General features: G+C 41.4%; 2 protein-coding genes across 2 annotated transcripts; one reads left to right on the forward strand and one right to left on the reverse strand.

Annotated features, from left to right (window-relative positions):
- Nucleotides 1-13,213, forward strand: AGXT2 (alanine--glyoxylate aminotransferase 2). Its single transcript, XM_053448132.1, has 14 exons — nt 1-150; nt 2,829-2,902; nt 3,159-3,343; nt 3,484-3,607; nt 4,132-4,226; nt 4,678-4,771; nt 4,943-5,036; nt 8,781-8,881; nt 9,609-9,701; nt 10,070-10,202; nt 10,795-10,883; nt 11,593-11,742; nt 12,417-12,515; nt 12,924-13,213. The coding sequence occupies exons 1-14, from the start codon at nt 81-83 to the stop codon at nt 13,029-13,031; spliced, it is 1,509 nt and encodes a 502-aa protein (XP_053304107.1). The 5' UTR covers nt 1-80; the 3' UTR covers nt 13,032-13,213.
- Nucleotides 13,214-15,165: 1,952 nt separating this feature from the next.
- DNAJC21 (DnaJ heat shock protein family (Hsp40) member C21) lies at nt 15,166-25,539 on the reverse strand. The gene is made up of 12 exons (XM_053448131.1): nt 25,355-25,539; nt 23,703-23,796; nt 22,712-22,835; nt 22,049-22,171; nt 20,423-20,727; nt 19,653-19,798; nt 19,034-19,115; nt 18,177-18,350; nt 17,579-17,624; nt 16,805-16,986; nt 16,218-16,299; nt 15,166-16,113 (listed from the first exon to the last, which is right to left on the reverse strand). The coding sequence occupies exons 1-12, from the start codon at nt 25,449-25,451 to the stop codon at nt 15,949-15,951; spliced, it is 1,620 nt and encodes a 539-aa protein (XP_053304106.1). The 5' UTR covers nt 25,452-25,539; the 3' UTR covers nt 15,166-15,948.
- Between the last annotated feature and the right edge of the window lie 74 nt (nt 25,540-25,613).

A 25,613-nucleotide genomic window follows, 5' to 3' on the forward strand; every position in this document is an offset into this window, starting at 1 on the left:
GTGTACTCAACTCAAAGCATCGGAGCTTCACTCCACTCACACATTCCCCTCCGCAATCTGGAATCAGTTTTCCCGGCACCATGAAGAGATCTTTAACATGTGGGTCCTATAGGCTATTTAAATGGCAGCAGGCAGGTGGGCTCACTGGAGGTAAGTGCTTGAAGAAGTTGCTGTGCTGTCTATGAGTCACCATCCCCGCTTCTCGATGTTTTGCCCTATTTTTATTTTGTAACTTTATTGATACATTAACAAGTGATTTATACAACAAGCTACAAGGTCAGATTGGCAAACCTGGAAAACGTTAATATAGAAAGTATTGTATAAATATATGGCCGTTTTTATTTTAAGGCACATTTTATAAAAAAAATGACCTTATATGCCCAGTGATTAGCGGCAGACGATACACACATAACCCCAGGGTTATCCTGGAGGTGTCCCAACTGTAACAGTGAATGACTGCATGTGGAAACACTAGGAATACTCATACAAAGGTAAATAAACTGCTTTTAAAAAAAATTTACTTTTTTTTCTTACAATAGAAGCAGTTTGTAGGTATTCCCGCAATAATTGACGCTTACAAAAGTCTTTTATATATAATTATTCAGTAAAAAGCTTTATTAATTGTTTTACTTTATTACTGAAACAATGTCAGTAATATTAAAAAATGAGATTTTTATTTACAAAAAAACAATTATTATTTATTGTTATATAATCCCAGGCAATCTGGAATAGTCTAAACCTTTGCAGGCTCATTCCATAAAAGTTTTTTTTTTAATATTAAAATATCCAAAACACATTCAATCCTTGGCATGCTCTAGGTCTGATCTAGGATAGAGCCCCGGCTGCACTCACTTCTGGGGCCACCAGAGTGACAGGGTATGACATCATAACCTGATGCTTCACCACCATGAGAACAGCATGTTACTTGACACAATAACATGTTTAAAAAAAATGTAAAAAATTAAGAAAAAAAATCTGTACCCCTAAGTAGAAATAATAAAAGAATAATAAATAATTTAATAAAAACAATAAACAGAAATGTATTGTACAGGGTAAAACAAAAAAAAAACAATATGTAGTGAGAAATTAGGGTTAAGGTGATAAACAAATACTTACTGTACTTAAGGGGTTAATAGGACATTCTAAGTTAAGTTAGAGGGGGGTGAATGTGGGATGGAGAGGCAGGTTAGCCATTCATACTTCTTAACACTCCTGTCTCTCTGTGTCAAAGGAGTATAGGACTATAATGAATACATATTTTTAGTTGTTTATTGTCTAAAATTCTAGCTGATGATTTCATATCATTACCCCTATAGCGTACCATTACTCCTATAGTATAATATTCCTCCTATAGTATACTATTCCTCCTATAGTATAACCATTACTTCTATAGCATACATTATTCTTATAGCATACCATTACTCCTATAGCATACCGCTACTCCTATAGTATACCATTACTCCTATAGTGTACCGTTACTCCTATAGTGTACCATTAATCCTATAGTGTACCATTAATCCTATAGTGTACCATTACTCCTGCAGCACAACATCACTTTTATAGTATACCATTACTTCTATAGCATATCATTACCCCTATAGCATACCATTACTCCTATAGTATCCCATTACTCCTATAGTATCCCATTACTCATATATTATACCATTACTCCTATAGTATCCCATTACTCATATATTATACCATTACTCCTATAGTATCCCATTACTCATATAGTATCCCATTACTCCTATAGTATCCCATTACTTATATATTATCCCATTACTCCTATAGTACAGGAGAAGGCAGCCACAAACACATTGCTTCAGTAACCAGCCGAGCACTCACAATAAAATAAATCTATATTATGGAAATATTACTAGTCATAACCAGGAAAGTTTAGCTATTTCTGAGAATTGCAAAAAACATTTACTAAGAATGCATTTGTCAGGAAACACCAGGCATTTTGTAGCATAGTTGTAATTTTGAAGGACATGTTAATAGATAACATATTGTGCGAGGACATCGACCTTTTACTTCAGGGTTAAAAGAAAACAAGACTCCTAAGATAAGCGTATTCTACGCTACGGATATATCAGCCACGTTCCTGAATCTGGTGCAACTCCCATACTATTATTCAACGTTAGTGAACTTTCTTTATCCCGATGGTTGTATGTTTGAGACCTTGTGGGTTGTCTACTCAATCTGGGGCAAAGTAAAAAAAAATGTTTTTCGCACGATAGTAACACATGGAATGGACTTATCCACCGGTACATTCCACCGATATCCAAAATACTACTTTTCAACTCTGCACCAGAATCATGTTTTACACATAAGCCTATTACCGGTATATTTAATATTTAACCAGCAGTATATTTAGCACTAGACGTTACACAGAGCAAGTAGAGGGCCGGAGTTCCTGTCTTTGCCTGGATATTTAGAAAGATGCTTAGACTTTAGATGTGTAAAGGGCATACATGGGCATTCTCTGGGTTTTGCCTGGAGGCTCTGGGTGAAGCTCTTCTTCTCCGGGACACCATGGAGAGACTCTGGATGGCGGGAGCCACTCCTCGCCCTCTTCCCCACCACCCATGGAGTTTTCCTGCATGTGGGACTAGCCCCGCACGCAACCTGAGCGGGAACGACCACCGGTGTCAGTGGGATCGCTTCCCGCATCCTTAATCGGGATGGCTCCAGGTATCTAGGGCCTTGATGTTCCCAGGCAAAGGGTTTTCTAGACTCAGAGAAGCCACCTTGTTGCACCTTGTACATTCTTTTGTTTGTAACAGATATTCTTATAAGACGCACATTGACGCTGAGATGTCTCTTAGTTTCTTGCAGGAAACTGTCAAGCGATGGGATTCCACAAATGCCTCCCTGTGATTTTAAGCCACAAGAGTATCAGGTAAGATAGTAAACTCAATGGCTTTCCAAAATCGGCACTTATAATGGAAACTCTCAAAATACCAATGGCTGACAAAATAAATCCATGTCCTATCTTGCCGAAGTCATAAACTACGCTTGTTTGATAGGCCTCAACGCCATCTGCAGTGAAAGTACGTGTGAATGGGTGTTCACCATTGTCGTTATTATAACATGTAAAGAAGGATTTACGTATAAATTACATCTTAAGACATTGTTTTATTTTTGTATATTCCCAGTCACTTCCATATGAACGCGTTCTAGATATACGGAAAAATTTACTGTCTCCGGCATTAGTCACGTATTATAAGAAGCCCATCCTCTTACATCAAGGTCACATGCAATGGGTGTTTGACTCCGATGGCCGTCGCTACCTCGACCTCTTCGCAGGAATCGTTACCGTCAGTGTCGGTCATTGCCACCCGTAAGTATTTTATGATGTCACTACAAGTAGTTTTCCTAATCATGTTTTCCATAATTAACACTAAACCTGAGAAGGATTGTAAGCTGGTTTGAGCAGGACCCTCCTTACCTGTTATTTCTGTAAATCAAATTGTTTTATAGGAAGGTCACAGAAGCAGCTCAGAAACAGCTTGGGCGTCTCTGGCACACAACCAACATCTACCTACACCCCCCAATCCATGAATATGCAGAGAAGCTGACCAGTCTTCTCCCTGGGAACCTTAAGGTTATTATAAATGTTCATTATGTTCTGGAGTCCGCCATATCTTGTCTCGCCGTAGTCTCTTAAAGCATCTCGCTAGAAAATGATATGCATTGCCGTTAAGTTTCCATGGTGGATCAGACTTCGTAGAAGTATGTCTTGGCAGACACTCAGATCCAGGTCCTAGAGCTCGGTAAATCTTTGACCCATCAAGGTTTGGCAAGGGTGGCAACTGTCATCTAGAATACTTATAGAGTAAGTATGCCAGAAGCTTTATTGTATCTACATTTGTATTCTACTCTTGCCATTAAAGTGGCTCTTTATAATTACCCCACCCCCCTAACATGCCTATATTTGTGGTATCGCTGGACACCATAGCACAAAATGGAGAAAAATAACAGACCTGTGCTTAGGAATTCTGTACAGAACAGCTGCCATCCTTAGTAATCTTTTAAAGCAGAGATGCATTATAAATATCATTTAGAGAGAGTGTATAGGGACAGCCGTGGCTGCAACAAATAAAGCTGTAACCTTGGAATATTTTTTAGGTGCTCTACTTGACCAACAGTGGCTCGGAAGCAAATGATCTGGCATTGATGATGGCGAGAATACACACTGGCAATTTTGATATAATTGGCCTCAGGTAAACACATGGAAAAATTCCCAGTCAAACTTCACAATGACTTTTACAAGGCATCGAACAGCACTTTTAATAGTAGAGCTTCACCGGCGCTGATCCACAAGGTAACATGGCGGCTGTCAGAATTCAGTCATCTTGCCTGAGCTTTTGCCATTTTCGTTCGTTGCGCTCAAGACTGTTTTTTAATTTGTAAATCTCTTCAACATAAAAATTAAGTGATTCTCCCATATTTTAACAGATTTGATTTTTTCTCAAGATTAGGAGATATCTTTAGAACTTTATAAAACCTTGGCCCATTCTCTTTCCTCTTCTTCCCTTGGTTCGTTCCCTTGCTCCCAACCCATCCATTTCCCTCCTCTCTTTGACCCAATAGTTCCTCTGCCCCGTTCCTCCTATCGATGTAGCTTACTTTACACAGAATTTGTAGCAATTAATATCTGCTCTCTTTTTGCAGAACCGGTTATCACGGTGCAAGTCCATACACTCTTGGAGTGACGTCGTTATCGGCTTATAAAGGAGCATTCCCCAATGGCTTTGGCTGCCACGCGGTAATAATGGAAATTACGTTTTGCGTTGGGCATCATTTCTTAATTTATGCTAAACTCTGAACGAAAGAAGAATGAAAATGGCATTGAATGATACTATTGGTGTTTGTTTTCATATGTATCCCTGCCGTTCTTGGAGTCTTTATCAGTTCTGTCTCTGTGGTTGCCTTCTAGACAATGTGTCCTGATGTTTTTCGTGGTATATGGGGAGGAAGCCATTGTAAAGATTCCCCGGTGCAGACCATAAGGAAATGCAGTTGTTCTCCTGGTAAGTCTATAATTCTTAATAGCACGGTAAAGAATACACTCTAGAAAATGAGATGGGTAAGATCCTAACTATCATAAATATACATTTTTAAAAAGCCTCATGCTTTGAACTTTGGCCACTTATTTTGGAGGTATTCTGCACATATATTATGCAGACTGATTTTTTTACAAATCCACAATGATTGAATCTGTTGAGAGTTATAAAAAAAAAACCCATTCTGGCAGTCTGAAAGAAAACTACTGAATGTCCCAATTAGCTGGCACATTCTGTTGGTTGCTATGGTGATAAGACCACATTTTAGACACATACACATCAAAGGTAACACAGACACTTGTGGGGAACGTGGTTTGGACGTCTTGGGTAGAGTTGTTCACAAGTGCTTGTGAGGATTTCCAGCGTTACATTTTGCAAGTTTCAGGTGAGAGTATGTGAGTTGAATAAATGTTTTTCCCACCCCATATGTGGTGGAGCAAGTGGTAATAACATTTGCCCTGGGAGTATATAGATCCCTAGTTTACACCACCCAACCACACGCTCAATGGGATGGGATAAATGCCACTTCTTCCCACCCCCTCCTTTTCGGAGAGGCATGAACCTGATCCTGTGTCGTTCCCCCTCCCTCCATCCTTGCCCTGCGCACATATATACCGTATTGGCCCGAATATAGGCCGCACTTTTTTCCCCCACTTTAAGACTTTAAAGTGGGGGTGCGGCCTATATTCGGGGTCTAGCGCCCGATGCCCGGGACATGCAGTCCCGGGCGCCGGGCAGGCAGCGGGGTTAGGATACAGATCCCCCGCAGCGGTGCAGGGGACCTGCATCCTACTGTCTGATATGCTCAGACAGCCTCCCCTGCCGGCACTTTCCACGGGGGGGTACCGGCACGGGAGGTTGTCTAAGCGCATCGCACGGACGTTCACCGGCAGCGGCGATGCGCCGTTGCCGGTGAATGTCCACACGATGCATTTTAACCCCCCCGACTTACCAGGGCAGACTCCCGGGTGTCTTGCAGGGCTGGCGGAAGACATCTACGCAATACGCGTATACAACTTCCGGTGCCGGTACTTCCGCTGAGTGCCGGCACCGGGAGTTGTATACACGATGTGCATAGATGTCCCTCTCCGGCCCCGTAAGACACCCGGGAGTCTACTCTGGTAAGTTGGGGGGGAGGACAGAGTGGCAGCATATCGCGGGGGGGGGCAGAGGACAGAGTGGCAGCATATCTCGGAGGGGGAGGACAGAGTGGCAGCGTATCTCGAGGGGGGGGGGAGGACAGAGTGGCAGCATGTCTTTTGGTGCTTTTTTAAAGAAAAAAACTTTTTCTTTAAAAAGCACCAAACTTTTAGGGTGCGGCCTATATACGGGGGCGGCCTACATCCGAGCCAATACGGTATATATATATATATACACACACACACAGTGTATCCTTTGACAGGCAGGATGTTTCAGGATTGTTATTGCTGACTGTGACAAACCTCAGATTCACACACGGTGGCAGACAGACCGGGCTTGGATCTCAGCAGACATGTTTCTGTCCATGATGCGCAGCGCTGACAGGTCTATCTCAGGGTGTATTGATGTTCACACCTTGGGTGAGAGTGATCAATGCAGTCAGAAATAATTGCCACACAGCTGAAATCAGCTCAGGAGGTAAAGATGTTATTCCACAAAGGAGTGATTGCACCGTAGTATGTTAACCCTTCATGACTATATCTATAACATATCATTTAGTATATAAAAAATATAACTAAAGATTAAATTAAACATTTTTGTACATTTATACTTTAATATTTTTTTTATAATTTTCTCCCTACCCACTAAGCACCACACATGCCTATGTTTACCTTATCCCACACACTATAAGACTAACAGTCTATTCTCTAAAAATTCTTAGTCTATGTAACACTAAACCCCTATAAAGCATCCTAGAATTTCCGATACTAACCACTAACCTAACACTAAACCCCCATAAAATCTAAATTTTAGAATAAAAAAAAATCACATCGATCGTGACACATGTTCCTCTGACACTGATTGCTATTAAGAACTTGTACAATAGTCACTAGGTGCTACATATGGTCCTAACGTGTACATATATCTCATACTGGCATGTATGCATGCTTCTCACAGCCTTTTATTGGCGCCATTTTCTGAAAGGTCCATTTGGTAACGCTGCTTTTCTGTTTCTCTGTCAGAAAACGTAAAGTTACTCACATACAGTACATTCTTTTTTGGTCCTACTTTATCGGTTAGGAATTCAGACACCATACAGGACCCATGGGCAGAAGTATGCATGAGTATAAGGCACAAGTTTCCTTTTAGAAGAATTAAACCCCTATTTCAATGACGTAACTTATCGCTCAAAAACATTTGTACTTGGATAGGGAGCTGCTTGAAAGATAAATTACAGAGGGTGATTCTAAACGGCATGATTTCCAGCTGGGGTGCCTCAGGGTTCTGTCCTTGGGCCGATTCTTTTTAAGCTATTTACCAATGATTTGGACGGAGGTACTGGAAGCAATGTCTCAGTTTTTGCAGATGACACAATAGTATGTGAGGTAATAAAGTCTGAGCGGGGTGTCATTTCCCTGCAATAGGATTTTGGCAAAACTGAAGAATGGGGAGTTCATTGGCGGATGTATTTTAATATACATAAATGTAAAGTTATGCACTTGGGTAAAAAAAAATGCTAATTAAACTCTAAATGGTTGTGTGTTGGGTAAATCCTCTATGGCAAAAGGATTTAGGTCTCAGGAAGATGTTGCTAGGGCAAGCAAGATGCTTTGTGGGTATATAATAAGCCTTTTCAAGCATGTTCTAAGTCAATAAAAATATCTTTTTGGAGACTTCTTTATAAATCCCACATTCAAGATAACACGTGGATATCCCTTACGATGGGAAGAAAGGAGCTTTCATCTTAAAGAAATGGAGAAGGATTCTTTACTGTTATGGAGGTTAAATTCTGGAATAGACTGCCATCTGAAGTCTTTTTGGCCAATTTGATCAATATATTCAAAAAACATTTGGATGTTTTTCTAGATACGAAACGGATTCAGGGTTATCATCAGTAAAAGTAGATAAAGTTATGTTGATCCAAGGTGTTTTTTCCCTTTGAGTTGACGTCCCTGTCTCAGTGGGTTTTTTGCCTTCTTCTGGATCAGCTAATATGGGTTTGTGGAATGGTTGATGGACTATGTGTCTTTTTTTCAACCTAATAAACTTTGTGATTATGTAACTCTCGGGACATATAGGTGTATGAATGAGATATTATCCAGCCCTGTGTGATCTCTTCAAACGCTTCATCTCAGAAATTCTCATCCTACTGGCCCCGTAATGAGGAGTTTTGGAAAGGTCACTGTAAAAAAGGTCCACAGGCCTCATATTCAGTCTATCAGTGTTCTTATCAATAAACCTAATAGTTAAGTGAACAGAAAAGCGCATTGAGGACTTATGGCCAATATAGATGATCTGGGTGGGTAGTATAGGACACTTGGTAGGGGTACGGTTGCCAGGTTCTATCTGATCAAAAAATACCCATCATCCCTTTAAATTATAAAATCTGGCTCCAATATTCCCGTATGTTTAAACTGGTTTAATGGATCAACACATAAGTCTCCGTATAAGTTTCTATAATAACTTGCTGTTCAGTCTCTGCCCTTAGAGAATAGGAAGGCAAATATTTGCTAGTAACTTTTTATAAGCTTATGTTTAATAAGTTACATAATTGAATGTGTTTTTCTCCAGGTTTCTGTGAAGCTAAAGACAAATACATCAACCAACTAAAGGAAACCCTGAGTACCAGCACACCTAAGAAAGTAGCAGCTTTTATTGCCGAACCAATCCAGGTAAAATTAAAAGCCATAACCCTCTTTTAAAGGGCCCAGGGTCTTATTGCCTGTGCGGCCCAGGGGGCTCTATGTTTTTGAGAAGAGAAATATCGGTGTCTTTATTTGTGAAAATTCAAGCAAGTGGGGGATAGGCAGATGCAGGACACCAATGTCCTTGACAAGGCTTGTGAAAGTCATTGGAGCCTTTGGGAGGCATATGGTAAATAGACAGTTTGCCTTCTTTTATTGTATGGATGTCATAAGCTGGTTTTGGTATTGATCATCTTCTTTCTCATGGTAATGATTAATACAGAGAAGGAAGGTAAGCACTCATACAGCTATCATGAAAATTTGACAGTTCCAAGCGGGCCTGGACTGACCATATGGACAGTGGCTGTTAGGGCCACATACTTACCGATATCGCCACTCCATCGGGTCCCCATGTATCTAGCCTATGGTTCCATGTACATCATTTGGCAGCCACTTGCCTTAAAATGCCAGGGCCACCAAGTGATCCCTAGTCCGGGCTTCAAGACAAGAACCAACTAAGGTTTGATGTCCTACAGCAGATGGACCAAACGGCTCTTATGTGCCATCCAATTCTTTATATTGTTGTATCATCAGTCACTGAAAAGACCCCGTGGGCTTAGAACCTGTATATGATGTCAGGAATTTATTTAGTTAAACTAAAAAATGCTATGAGTCTATAAATTGTCTCTTTAGTAATGATCTATTCTCTTTTTAGGGTGTTGGAGGAGCTGTTCAATACCCCAAAGGCTATTTAAAAGAAGCATATGAGCTCATCCGAGAGAGAGGAGGATTATGCATTGCAGATGAAGTGAGTGCTGTGTGTAGTATGTTGGTTGTTCGCAGAGTGTATAAAGGGATTAGGTGAAAAGTTCCTTTCTTAACTCGAGTTTTCAGTACTGTCTTTTGGTTAATGGATGTAATTGTAATCTTATCTGCCAAGTTACAACATGGCCGGGTGACTAGGCTGAGGCCGTACAGTCACATTTTGATATTATGGATGAAATTTGTATAACTATGCGAAGTTCCAGAATGCTTTCTGACCTTTTTCTTTAATCTGGCTTTATACGCATAAAATTGTGATGACCCAAAAGCCCAAGCAGATGGCTATGGTAATAATGTAATAATGTAAGTGACAGATCACAGAAGACATAAAAACCATCACGGTTGTATTTCTAGGTTCAAACTGGTTTTGGGAGAACGGGAAGTCATTTTTGGGGATTTCAGACACATGACGTCATGCCAGATATCGTAACAATGGCAAAAGGAATTGGCAACGGTTTTCCAATGGGAGCAGTAGTTACAACTCCAGGTAAGTAAGAAAATGTGCCTAACATACGTATTCATTTTATTTTCTAGACATCGAGTGACCTCTGTTGGTATTCCATGGAAGTGAAACAAGTTTTTCCATTACAAATGTGTTCAATATTTACAAAACCACAGATATGTGGCACTCACACTTTAAAAGGGTAGCAGGCATGGATACTAAACCAAAGACTTGAAATCAATAACTTATAAATGTATATTAAACTATATGGCTGCCAAGTAAATGTATCGGTAAAACAAGAAGACTTCCATCAAAAAATCTTGTCTTAGATTCAGGATAGTTTTATCCCATGCATGTTTAAATTCCCTCACTCTATTCGTCTCTACCACCTCTGCTGGGAGACTGTTATAGTTATCTACCACCCTTGATGCGTCTCCCTCGGAGACCATGCGTCTTTTTGTTTTTACCGTAGGATCACCTTTTAGAAGACCTACATGATTATTCCTCCCCATTAAGTTATATTCCCTATTGTAGGGACAAGGATCAGGCGGCCTTTGTCGACGTTTAATCTGAATGTCTCCGACACAGTTACAGCGATTGCCGGATGTTACTGAACTGTTTTCCTTCCCGCTTTCAGAAATTGCAAAATCATTTGCCGAGTCCCAGCACTTCAACACGTTTGGAGGGAATCCCATCGCTTCCACCGTGGGCTCAGCCGTACTCGACGTAAGGATACGGTGCATACCAATAGACATGGTCTATAAAATGTCTAAATAGAATTCCAGCCAATAATTAGATGAATATCTCCTGATACATACCAAAGATCATGTGAGCCCCCCCCTCCCCCTCCCCCGACACTCCACAGAAAAAGGTGAAACACATACATTTTGGGAATAGTTTAATGGAGCATGAGCCAAATCGACTATCACACCGGAAAGGATGCTATGGGTAATTGCTAGCTTGGCTTAGCTTACAAAGAGTGAGTAATAAATGTTTCTATACAAAAAAAAGAAGAGGTCCATGCTGGGCAGCTTCCTCAAGCAAAACTCAAGAGTAATCAACACAGTCTCAGGAGAAAATGTAATCGACTATCACTCAACGCCATGGAACTGATTCACTAAGACTAGAACTAGACCCCTCACTCAACCAGGTCTGGTGGGATACAACGTTGCCTAAAGTCTGGCAGCCTCTTTTCTTAAACTACCTTTAAGCATGGCCTATCCGGACCGTAAATTCTATCGTTTAATCTAATTGTGGAAATTCCTTTCTTCAATCCTCAAAACTGACATTTTGTCCACCAAGGACACCAAGAATATGTGCCTGTAGCCCACTCATTTTCAGATAGACAAGCGTTCAAGTGGTGGGACTCATAAAACCACATTATTTCATATTTTTACAAAAAAGTTTATTTTTTTAAACCTATTTTTCCATTCAGGTCATTGAAGAAGATGGCTTACAAAATAACTGCGAGGTTGTCGGAACCTATTTCCTCAAACAGCTGGAAAAACTTAGGGATAGGTTCGAAATCGTTGGAGATGTTCGTGGCAAGGGACTCATGATTGGAATAGAAATGGTGAAGGATAAGGTAAGGAGGGAATAATGCATAACATTCTACTTCTCTGTTCAGAAGACACCAATCGCCTCACGTATAGGATAAGGTTTGAGATATTGAGAAATAACATGATTTGGGCTATAGGTTCTCAGTTGCGATCCTGCCAACGATGACTTGTGGGTTATTCTGGCAGTTTAACCCCTTCTTTACAAAGGTTATAGCATTCCCTAGAACTTTTTTTGTTGTTGCATTTTTACCATATGCATGTTCAACCATGATTCCACTTTTTTTTTTTCATTTTTAGTGTAACCACCCAAACTACATATTGCTTTTTTCCAAGATAGGTCTTTTTATACATGTATAGAGTCTTATAAACTGTGCATCACTTAATGGTGCAGATGGGATTTTGTTCCCAATATGAAACAAATCATATTTATGTTTTCAAAAGATGGCTCTGACTCCATTCCGTGTTTGTATATGTACAATATTCATGTTTTCCAGCCCAAATGACAATGATTATACATGAACAGATACACATCCATGCTCACACACACGAGTTTTCTTTCACTGATTGCAGGGTCACGTAACCTTGTGTTTGGTCTATTGGTGTAAACGTCAGGCTCTTTATATTAGGCAATGCAAGGAACGTTCCTTCAGTTCCCCAATATTTTACTAACGGACACTTGTTCTTTGTACATTTAATTTAGAAAACCCTTCAGCCTCTCCCTGCAGAAGAAATGAACCTCATCTGGGAAGACTGCAGAGATATGGGGGTTCTCCTCGGAAAGGGCGGACTATACAGTCAGGTACGGAAGTATCTTCATGACCCCGTGAGATACGATCAGTGATTAAAACACTCATTCTATCACACATCTTACACCTACATCATTCTCCTACATACACGGTCATTCATATTTGTTCATTCAGATAACTTAATCATTTCGCTATCGGACATTTACTTCATCTATCTCCCTGCCCACTAAAGTAGTGCCCTCCCCATCTTGTTTAATTAGGGGTTAGGTAAAAAGAAAGGGATTTTGGTGCAAAGTGGTCAACATAGACGATGTGCACCTTCTGGTCGGGGACCAAATCAGCAACCTAAATATACATTTCTAGCTTAGTAAACAGAATGCTAATCGTGTTTCCTAAAACCATTTGTTCAAGTGCTTAATTTGTGAAAAAACATTTGATTGTTTTTCCTTTTGTGTTGTTAGACATTCCGTGTCAAGCCACCGATGTGTATCACAAAGGAAGACGTGGACTTTGGCGTAGCCGTTTTCCAGACAGCGTTAGCCAAACACGTGGAAAGATCGTCAACGTGAAGCCACCGGAGAGATTCCTAGTTTGTTTCGTTGTTAGAAACCGAGCTGCTGAAAAACCGAAGATGCCTTTAGAACCGTGACGACCGAGTTATGCTTTATAAACAGTCGTACAGGGGAAAAAAAAGGTTGGAAAAAAATCCAATTTTGTCATAAAAAATAAAATCACCCAAAATTACAAAGAACAGAGTTTTGTATCAGAATGAGGTAGGGGAGCAAGTGCGTCCCGGTCTGTATTTGTAGACCCTTTGTTAATACGATTAGGCCGCTGAGTCTTCCGATCTGATCCTTCGCACCATCAGTAGACAGAAGATAACCAGAGAACCGGATTTCTTCCTTTAAATGAGATTTTTCAGGCAGTGATATAGGTGCAGATGCATTATTGCAATATTTTGGAGATGCTTTAGCAGAAATGAGCACAGACGACAAGAGTAGTCATTTTACATAATTTAATAAATTATCTACGAATTCAGCAGATGCAATAGGACGGTATATTTATGGTTCCGGAACAGAAACATTAGAGGAGACAAACTGCAACGCACATTACACTATTGTTGCATTATTATTATTATTATTTAGTGCAGGTTCTTTTCAGCACTACACATTTAAAAAGAAACATCTTGACTCTGCTCGTCAGGTTAAAGCAGTCGTCGGGCTAACGCAGCGCCAAAGCCGCCTTGGTTTAATCTCAAACTTTTCGGAAGCTTTCTCAGTTTCCATGGAAACAACCGATCGGTGACAGTTTGCATCAAACGACAATTAAACATTGCCGGAAAACGAGGCAGAATTATGTCAGGGAAGGGTTTGGGCATTTAGGTGTAGCAGAATTCATATTTCTAGCCATGCACTAAGTTATTATCGGGTAAATTCAGCAGAGTAGGCAAAATACCCTTAAATAATCGCACAGTAAGGGTTTTTTTTTTGTTATTTTACATTTCTATAACTACACCTCAAAAACCACAATAGCGTTTCCCTATGGTTTTTTTATTTATTTATTTTAAAAAGGAAATAGCAGAATACTATACCACTCCACCCCAAAAAAAAATGTAATCTGACACTAAAATTGGTGTGGGTTTCCCCTATAAATGAAGGAGATAGAGATTAAAAAGCCTTCATGTTTGTCACGGAATATTAATATACACAGGTATCATTTTGTCACCACAACGACCAAATATTCAGATTGGGTGTTTATTGCAATCATATAAACAGCCGTAAACAAAGCAATAACACACGCACAACGCAGGCACAGAACAGCGAAAGCAAGCAACAAGAAAACGGGTGAGCAAAATGAAGAAATGTTACTTAACTAGAACTTTCCTGGCATTCAACTAGGCTTTGCCAGATGCGGAGAATTTTGTGTTTTAATGCTGCAGCTTTCCCGAATGGTACGTTAGAAGCAGTTCTACGGCCCATCATTTCTGCCAAAGCGGCGGAAGACTTCATGTGGATAAATAAACAGGAAAACGAAGCAACAAGCAGTTAAGGCAACAGCAGGCAGCGGCATATATAAAAATATATAATACATATATAATGAATCTGTGAACGCCTTTGCATTAAGGGGGGAGTGAGTAAATAGGGCACTCAGCTGGTCCTTTGTCCCCTCTACAGTAAGAAGTCTCATAGGACGATTATATATATATATATCACTATATCCTAAAGCCAACACAACCTTGTTTCCACCAATCTGATTAAAGGAGAATTATCATAAACATTAGAAGCAATTATATGTATACAAGCAACACAAAACAAAACAACAACAAAAAAAAAAACGCAGTGACATCGCAAGAGGACGATGTACCCCAGAGCATACATTGCGGAAATGGTTATTTCTTTGGAGACTGAAAACCACCAGCAAGTTGAGCGTGAACACAGATATATTTTTTTCATGTAGCGTCTCCTTTAATGTAATCACACAGGGATTAAGCAACTTTTGCCTCTGCTGATAATACGGGACATTTCCTATGAGTTTGTTCCAGCTGGGGAGACACTCGGACAGTCATTCTATCAGTACCGGCATGGTGACGCTTACCCGGTCTGTATTAAATTGCATCAAAGCAGAACTGTTAGGTTTGCTCCAGTCTTTCGGCATTGGCAGCCGCAATTTATCAATATAAGAATGGAAAATCCATACAATTTGTTTTGCTTTCCCTAGCAGAACAAACATCATAAAGTTATGAAGCCGTTGGTGGATAACAGAAAAAAGTCACATGGCGCGAGTCTAATAAAACAAGAGATCAAACTTCTGTAACCGAAAGTTGGAAACAAAACAAGTTAAATAACGAGGCATTTCATTCACATTGGGGTTTATTCACGGGAGTTTGTGTAGGCCCTGTACAATGCACAACGTACGAACATTTCCTCAAAGACACCGGACTGGCTGAATTATGCATTAAGCAGGGCGTTATGCGTTATTCCATGCTGCAGGAAAGGCTTCCCAGGGTCGGCCCTTCATTACGCACCAGTTAGGGGAGCTTAAGCACTACACCCCTGCAAACTCCCACTTTAGTGAATAAGAACTGCGTGGAATATGATTCCTCCAGCTAAATAAATTAGACACAATAAATGATTTACTATCCACATTTACACTGGTTTTGTCACGAAAAGGGGGGAAAAAAAATCAGCTATTAAAAGACACTTGAAGTAAGAGCACGGAGACGTACAGCGTTTTCTGGGTGACGGGGGGCATCTGTCCCCACGATCTATATATTGGAAAGCCGGCGGTGAAGCGCAAACACGAAGAGTTACAGCTCCAGGTTGTATTTGTGGAATAATCTCCACGAGTGATCTGTGCAATACGTTCTTTTTAATAATCGGACGTCAGCACCAAGGTTCGCACGCGGCGCCCGTTGCTCTGCGGACAGCGTGCGGTTAGCAGCGGTTTAATGCTCCGGAGAGGTCTTTGGCCCGTTCCCCTCGACAGTTATCGGTTTTTTCTTTTCTCCTTTTTGGTTTTGCTGCTGTTGGCGGAGCTCCCGGCGGGGCCGTTTATTGCCAATGAATGTCCCGATGTTTTCAGATGGTTAAAGAGTTTATTCCGAGTTGAAAATTCGGATGCACAAGTGTTACAGCGCAAGGGAGCATCGTTCTGTAATAAAACATGTATGCATAAAGCATGAAAGGTAATGCAACACAAGCAAATCGGCAGCAATGTGAAGTACAACATACAGACAAATGAAGAGTTAAAAATACCTCCGCTTTAACGTCCGGTTCTGCCACCTGTTTTGATGCTTTTTTCGCATTTTTGGTTTTCTTTCCTGTCACTTTTGGTGCTCTACAAAAAAAAAAAAAACACAACTGAAAAGGGGAAAAACGGGTGGTCAAAGGGCACGTTGAATTGACGCCAGTGCATTTTACTGCATGTAAATCGGTGCAGGCATTCTTTAGTTATTGATTGAGATACAGAACAAGACTTCTGAATTATTTAACCCCTCCCTAGCCGCGACTACTGAACGCAGGAAGCATACCCCAGTATAATCTACGCACCATGAATAGGATTAGCCGCAGCCAATCACTACATACATTAGCAGATCATCATACATACGATTGCCGTCACTCCAATGTAAGCGCTACTAAGCATGTGAAGAACATATGCTGCCTGCTTATCCAGTCTGTTTTCAGGACACCCAGAGGAGGAGCGAAACGAGATAGAAATCTAGTGTTATAAAACTCCAATAACTAAAGAATGCTTGCATCAATGTGCATGCGAAAACAAACCCCGCCATGCATTAGACATAAATATATGTTGGAGAGTAGACTCTTAATTTATAGCCACTCACGCTTTCTCCTCGGTAGCTTGCGGTTCTGCCTCGTTGGGTTTAGACGATGCAGCGGAGTCTGTGTCTGGAAGGACGGTTTCCTCGTCCACCGTGGGAGAGCTAGGTGTCTGTTTCTCCAGATCCTCCTGGACTTCGGCATTCGGATCTCGAGGAGTCTCTCCCTCCAAGCTTTCATCGAGCACCTGCCAAAAAGAATCACAACGTTCTGAAATCTGAAATCATCAGATTTAATTCCCCACAAAAGGCTATCATTTCCATGCGTCGCCGAGCAGTGAGGCTCTTTTCTGATCAATCTCACCTAGTATTTTATACGTGAATAAAAATAATAATAATGATAATAAACACTACCATATATCTGAAGAATACCAAACATTCAAACTTGCATAATAGCCCTCTTGCATTTTACATTGAAATGGGATTCGTCCAATTTCTCGCTATAAATTAACTTACAGGCTAATAGTAATTGGACTACCAATTTTTTTGTACTTAGAGAGCTCTATATGAAAGATAAATATTTGAGGCGATATCAATTTTACATTTCAATATATCGTTAATTACTTTAAAAAGAGTGGCTATTATTTTCCCTAACTCTTCACACTCCCACCACATGTAGTAAATATTACCCTCTTCCTTTTCACATCTCCAGCAATGACTAGATACGTTTTTGTTGTATTTTGAAATCTGTAAAACTATAGGTTGACCCAAACTCCCTTTAACTTTTTTAAAACTAATAATTCCCCCCCCCTCCCCCACACCCAACAGTTCGCCACATACCTTTGGAGATTTTTGCTTTTTTCTCTTTTTTTGTTTTTTGGAAAGCCTAAAGAGAGGAAAAAAAAAAATTATACACCATAACTGAACAAAAACCATACTAAAAGGTGCTAAAAATACAGGACATCAAATCTGTATGGTGTTTTTTGGCTAGAATAGATGCTAATAGCAGATAAGCAGCATCCAAGCTTCTGATCTACTCAGTTTTCATGCTGTAAAGACTGTAAAACGAATCTATGTGGTCCGTATCCTTTACTCAGGGGATCCCTATGCCATAATGCATGTTAATAGCTATGGTTCCCTCCAGATGGTTAGTCCGCATATATACTCTCTGCAAATACACTTCAGAAGATTATTACTTGTCCTGACTTCAGCCTAGGTTGATACCTACATTTTTGTACATGCCCAGTTAACCCGAAAAACCTACAGGTCATAAAATTACAGGAAACAAACCAGTTTCCATGGCGATTGTTCCACATTCAGAACTTTGGTCCAGAACAGCTCTTTATGAATATCTCCTAATACCTCCAAGGACCACCGAAAATTTTGTGGAGGTTATGTTGTAGTAAAAAAAAAAAAAAAAAAAAAAAAAAAAATTTACTTTGGCTTTTGCGTCTCCTCCACTTCTTCCTCATCAGATAAGATGCCTTCTTCATCTTGGACACCATTTTCCTCAGCTACAGAAGTATTGAACTCTTCCTCCTCCTCCTCCAGTTGCTGCCGTAACAAAGCTACCATTTCCCGATGCTTCTTGGACTTCTCATGGTTTCTCATTCTATTTGAGAGAACGGGGGGAAAAAATCATTTAATTGCAAAGCCGAACCTAAAATCTTAAAACAAAATAAGTAACAAAAGAATTAGGGTATTTTTTTTTTAAAATAAAATATTTTATATAGCTATAGTAAGGGTGATGGCATCTATAATAAAAGTTGTGGTTTAGTAGACTTTCTAGTATTACTACTTTTGTCCAGATCCAAAGCTTGCTTTTAAATAAACTGCATGATGTTTGCGTATGCACGTACTACGGTATATTTTGCTTAAAACAGTATAAAAGTATTAAATCTGAACTCTTCATGCACCCCGCTAGCTCTGTAAGCATGAACGGGACTTTATTACCACCACAGCAGGGTTGGAAACAATGTACAGAAATACTAAAAATGCAGAAATTATTAAAATACAGATCTTGGGGTCCTGACAGTTGAGTTTAAGAGCCGGGATGTGATATATCCAGAGATCAGGAATCAGGATAAAGCACAACTATTGGGGTTCTAGCAGGAGCTTCAGCAATTTGTCCAGCCGCACCTAATGGTCCCGTTTCTCCTATATTCTTTTCATCATACAGATAACTCAGACCCTCGCTTCTTGAATGTTTCAAACGCCTTCGCTCACAATGCATGTGCCCTAAAATCGAATTATGTCATAGCCTCAAAAGTATTAATAATAATTAACAGCACTCACGCTTTCTCTGTCTGGCACACTTTATCACACGCAGGACAGTACAGGTCATCATAAAAGTCATCTTCTTCAGCTTCGTTGCCGCCTGTTTTGAGAAGTCACACGGTGGACATTAGCTTTTTTACCAGGTGCTCTCTCACCAACTTCTCCAGCTCCCCTTTCCCCATCCCTGAAATGCTCTCACCTTAATTCCTACTCATCCCCTTTCCTCCCAACAACCTCGCCTAACCAGAGACCTTAGCTCTCAAACTTCAGAAATTCTCAACCAACTTACTCCCTCTCCTCTTATCTCACACGTCACATCCTGACCTTGCTACCTCCCTCTAACTCCATCCTCACATCTGCTCTCGAGGATGTAGCCCCAACTACTACTTGCTCTCCAAGACGCTTATGTTTCCAACACCGGCAGATGACATTAGCCCGACACCTACGACGTTGCTTAATTTCCCAAAAATTTAACTTATCATCCCTACCTCCAATGCTAACATTCCATCAACAGCTACCCTCAATGTTAATGGCACCATCACATGTTACATATACATTATAATCAGAAGGCGTCAGAGCACACGCACACAAAAAGTGCATCAGGTGATGCTTGTATCCAGTACATAAATGTTCTAACCTTCTTTTGGAGCTTCCGTTACGTCCTCCTCGTAGTCATCTGATTGGTCCCCGAACTGCTTGTCGTACTGAGCTTCCATCTGCTGCAGCTCTTTCTCCAGGTCAGACATGGCCATCCAGCTTTGCTCCTTATACTGCTCTGCCAGCCTTCCACACAAACACAAAGTCAGTTACTTGCTATAAGCGGACGACAACAGCAAGATCATCAGTTTATACATTTACAAAACGTAACAGATCAACAATGTACATCACGTAAATAATACTATCAGTTCCTTGATTTAAATAAAGTCAGGGACAGGGATGCAGCACCTCATTTACACCAAAACAACCGTTTTTATAGAAGGAAACAGACCTAGTGACCACTGCAGTACTATTCTAGTTTGCTGGTCCTGATGTCTACGTCTAAACCAGGTAACATGATAGCGTGGGAGAAAGAATTAACCTAGGAGCTCCGTAGGAGCTCAAAAACATATCAAGGCTCTTCCCCGGGGTGCTGGAGGTAGTGTGTGTGGGGGGGGTAGGTACCATGGCTGCATATGTTTGGTGGAGTTGCCCTTTGCTGACCACTACATGGACAACAGTATTACAGGTGGATAAGGTTATTGTGCAGCTCATCGACAAAGTGATAACTCGAAAAAAGAATGCTATTGTTCGTACGATGGTGAGAATGAACAAGGGGCTTCTTCCATCTATAACAATTCACAATGCCATGATATACAGCAAATAGAAGCAGGACTAGGCAATCATCATACATGTTGCGCCAACACATACTTAGCCTGCTGTAACTTCTGTTGTCTGCGAAGTTCTTCCACCTTCTTGGCTTTCTCTGCGTTCTGCTCTTCCACCAGTTTCCGATGGGCTTGCACACGCTTGTCTCTCTTCCTGATGAAGGCCACCAGCTGGCGGACAAGTTCATTTCTTTCCTTGCGTGCCTTTTCCCGGGTTTTCTTATTCTCCTTCTCCATAGCTCGCTTCTCCCATCGGTTAGATGCCTGCCTGGTGTCGTACTCTTCTTTCCACGCAAAGTTCTTTGAAGTACAGAAGCTCTGCCAGTAAGCGTAGAAGGGATGGACCACCTGTAAAAAGGACAAAAGAGGAAAACAAAAACCTGTGTGTTAAAAGGTGCCGTTCTGCTTGCAAAAAAGTCATCATTCTCATATTTTAGGCAACTAAAGCTTCCCTGCATGCTTTTCATTGCTGGTCAGGGCCGGCCCTACAATGGAGCCGACTGGGGCAATTGCCCCAGGCGGCACTTTTGAAGGGGCGGCACTTTGCCGCCCCAAGCGCTTTTTTTTTTTGAAGCGGAGAAGAGAGAGGGGGCGCCGAGTGGTTTTCGCTTACCCGCTCGGCGCCCATCTCTCTCTACTCGGCGGCGAGTCTCCCTGTTCGGTCTCGGTGCCGGCTTGTAATGCTGAGCGCCGGAAGTGACTTCAAATTTCCGGCTCTCAGCATTACAAGCCGGCACCGTGGCAGAGCAGGAAGACTCGCCGCAGGACTGTTTAAAGGTAAGTACCGGGGGGGGGGGTCGGGGGGTAGATAATGGCGTCGGCGAAGTTTAAAATGCCGCCCCCCCCGGCGTCGGCGGGGGGGGGGGCTGCGTCATTTTAAACTTCGCCCCAGGTGGCATTAAGTCTTGGGCCGGCCCTGTTGCTGGTATTCACTAAAGGAAACCACAACTCTCCCTTTTGTGAATAAACCCCAAGGAGTATCTATCTACACCTCGCTTCCTGCAATGACCAGCTGACAGGCGGCAGATGCGCGCATATAATATAACCGCACATTCTGTACATCCCAATCATCTACAGACCTTTGCTACCTTTGTTAAGATACCTTCTATCCATCTTTGGAAAGCTGCATCACCACTGCAGGAGCCAGTTAGTCAGCGACCAGATCATTGCCTGCAGGCAAACAGTGCCTTCTACCCCGGGAAGGTAGCGGCTATCTTCTAAAGTAAAAGTTGGTTTTGCAATGCTTAGGAGGCAGTGCAAGAAGAACTTCTTTAACTAACTGACTTCTTTTAAATAGTTAAAGAGTCAATAGGAGGGGTGTCCAACCTGCAGCCCTTCAGCTGCTGCAGGACTACATCTCCCATAATGCTCTTTCAGCATTATGGAGTACGAGGGATGTAGTCCTGCAGCAGTCGGAGGGCCGCAGGTTGGACACACTTGGTCATGGGGCAGTGTAAAAATAAACTTAAGATACTTTGTTTCTGTTGCACTTTCTATTTGCTTCTACGCATGACAAGCTTTCCATGAAAAATTATGAATGCATAATTTATGCAAATAATGTTATAATTTTGGAGGAAATAAAATAATTTCTGCAGTTTACGTAAACGTATGCAGCACTTATACAATATATCCATATATTAAAAGCGATACACTGGGTCGTTTAGAGTACCGTGTCATAGTCGCTCTGCAAGTCTCCAAAAGATGGGTATTCCTCGGAAGTGCCGTCAACTTTACTCTCCATTTCTTCTTTCACAATCAGTTCAAAGACGTGTCTGTACACGGCGTAAAACCCCTGTAACACAATTACAATTGTTACATATTTCTAGAAGAAAATATATATATATTGACATTCTACAACACTAAAAACCGCGCTCCAAACAAAACGAGCCTTGCCCTTAATACAACCTAACCAGTTCCTTTTCCGTTGTATCAGTTATTTTACTGGTGACACCTATATAATTCCGCACTGCCGCAGGAAGCGAAACCCACCCAAAAACAAGGAGCATCGCAGCCCACCTTCCACCGGCTCTTTACAGGAGACCATGCAAGGAAGAGCACCACAGATTTTTTGCACCCTTGTGGAGTTTCTCTCCTGCCCAATGTTCAGAACCAATGCCCTAAAGGGGTAGCGACGCCAATCATTTTCCCTTTTTCGGTGTGATTTACTGTGAAAGGCTGTTCAGTAGGTGCCCGCCTAGCAGTTTTAATACACAAAGAACGTGTGCGCGCTCTCCCACCACATTTCCCATTTATAGATGGGCAAAGTAATGAATAATTACAATAATGCTAAACGTGACACATAATGCACTACAAAGAAAGCATAAAATGTTACCTTCTCATCATCCCCATAGCCCGAGTAGCAGGTGACGGTGAAGTACTGCACCAGATCCAGGCTGTCATCCTGGTACTCCCCATCCACCCCTCCTTTCAGCAGGGCATCCCTGTGATTATCATACCTGCGCAGACACACATCAATGATACTCTGTACAGAAATATTCTGAACACACTGATAGAAGTAAGATGCCAGTGAGAAAGGACAGATTTATTTTATTTGGGCAAAAACAAAGATAATTTTATACAAAACTATGGCACATATCATGATGATCGCTATAAAATAACACAAATACGCAGCCAAGCTCAGCCGGGTGCATAAGTGTCACCTATAGGCATGCAAAGAATGGCACACAATCCGGCAGGAATGGGCAGACTGGACGGACCCAACGGTTCTTATCCGCCCTCACAATTCATGATTTGTAAATGAAAAGTTATTCTCTATTAAAACCAGCTACACAGACGCAGCCCATTTCAGAGGATGGTTATAGTTGTATAGTGCGACAAAATCCCCAATATTTATGGTAATTCCAGAAGCACCCAGAATCAGTGGTTCTGCTAGTTAGGGGCGTTTGCCTTTTTTTGAGCCTTGATCAGACTTCAGGCTGAAGCCCCTTCTCACCATGCATGTGCCTCACTAATGCTGTCCAAAGAGGGCTTTAAACGGCCGGAGAGACTTAGTGGGTTAAATAATATTCCGAATAATCTGAGACTTTCCCTTCTTTTAAACCATTCTCTCCACCATACTGGATTGGCCATTATATATTCAATGAAGTATCGTCACCCTGTCCATGGAACCGTTTTTATGACTAATTCACCGGGTTGTTTTTAGGAAAGTAATTGCATCCGCGCAGATGGATCTGTCAGAGCGTTCCTCAATCCATCTGTTCTTATGTTAAAAGATCTCAGAACCAAGAACTGAAAGTCTCGGGGAACACAGACTAATTGGATCTATCCCAAAACGAACGAACACGGTAACAGCTGGTACCCACCAGGCTCTTTCTTGGGGGTCACTTATAACATCATAGGCTGCTTGGATTAACTTAAACTGCTCGGCGGCTTCTTCTGAATTATCCAGGTTCTTATCTGTAAAATAAATACCATGAAGCCACATTATTAAGGAAACCAACCAAAAACCAGAAAACACATGTATTTGGTAACAGATTAGTATTCTTGCGCTCTCCAGTATCTCAGCAGCGACCGATGACTCCAGCCTTTATGTAGTAACCTACTCCACGTGACGCGTACCGCTGGCCTGATTTTCCCCGGGTTCTCTTTAAATCATAGTTTACTTGGTATAATATCCAGGCGAGGGCATGCAATCATTACACAGTGTTACATCTATGCTACCAACCTGAAATATTATTATATTTTATTTATATTGAGACAATCATATCAATATAATGATTATTCATAATATATTCAAGGGGTCTGACAAAACTAGAATGGCACATTAGGTAGACATGGCCCTGCTCACAAACTTACAAAGAATCGCACATCCCAAGGATGCCATAATAAATGAATTGGTATTCCAACGTACATTAAATCACATCGTAATTCTTTACCGGTTACACGATTCCTTTACAGAGATAAATATTTATCATTAAAATATTAAGACTATCCCGGTCCTCGTATAATCTTGGAATCTTTACTGATCTTTACCCATCATGGAGTATTCAATATAGTGGGGTTCTGCGGAACGTTTCAACTCACTGGCGCCACTATGCATTATGAAGCTGACCCTGTATAATGTATAACTCGGCGGGTGGAAGAGACTCACTCATTTAACAGCGTATAATATAGGTCAGGCCAGGCTCTTCCCGCCGAGGAGGGTCACTTGGGTTGGACCTTAACGTATAGCGAAGCCGAAGAGTAATAATAATCATAATAAAATAAAAACAACTACTCCATATAAAAAAAAAAAATGATTTAACCAGCTTGCGCTTAGTAAGCGAAAATACATCCTATTTCTAACGGTGCTGTTATGGAAACTAATCCACAGTTAATTGGCAATCAGTTTCCATAACTGCAACCTGTTCAGAAGAATAGATCCGGCAGCCGGCAGAGGAGTCCGCCATTATTTTCATCATTTGGTTATGACATTGATTTTGGTTCCAGGGGCAGTTAACATGGATGTCCCCCAGAGACACGGGGGCTGTCGTTTACATGCGCTGCAATTCCGTTTCATATACTCTTAGAATGGTTTGTACCGGGACATGAAACATACCTGGAAACATGTATTGTAACATACATGTTTATGTACAATATAAACAGATAGCCCGGCACAGGCAGCATATACAGCCCCCACAGGACATGGTTACATTAATGGTGCCTACAAGATGTTTATGTCAGTTTATATCCCTGCTACTCCAGGTGAGTTGGACTACAACCCCCATGATGCTCTGGTAGATCCGTCCATAACGGTAATCAAGTGGCTGGTTTTGTATTGGAAAGCCCAGTACATAAAGACCCCGAATTATATTGTTCTTGTTACCCCCAAAACTCTTTATTACCAATATTAATCATTAAAATTAACGTTAACTAGTAACCCTATGAATTGGTATGACGTGAACGGAAGCCACAGCTGGCCGAGCACAATGGGAGTCGCACACGCATAAAAACTCAACCCGGCCCTGCGTCTCACCCGGGTGCCATTTCAGGGCCAGCTTCCTGTAGGCCTTCTTGAGGTCCTCATCGGTGCAGTCCCTGCGGACCCCGAGCACTTCGTAGTGACACTTCATCGCAGATCCCCAGAAGCCGGTATCACCCACCACACGTGCGACTCGGAGCCGGAAGTGCCGTCAGGAGGCGAGCTCGGAGTGACGTAGCTCCCCACCTGCCCACACTGACTCATGGTTGCCTAGGAAACTACAGCGCGTTCCAGTACCGACTTCTGCCTCATG

Source organism: Spea bombifrons, chromosome 1 (genome assembly GCF_027358695.1).
Source record: "Spea bombifrons isolate aSpeBom1 chromosome 1, aSpeBom1.2.pri, whole genome shotgun sequence".
Lineage (NCBI taxonomy): Eukaryota > Metazoa > Chordata > Amphibia > Anura > Pelobatidae > Spea > Spea bombifrons.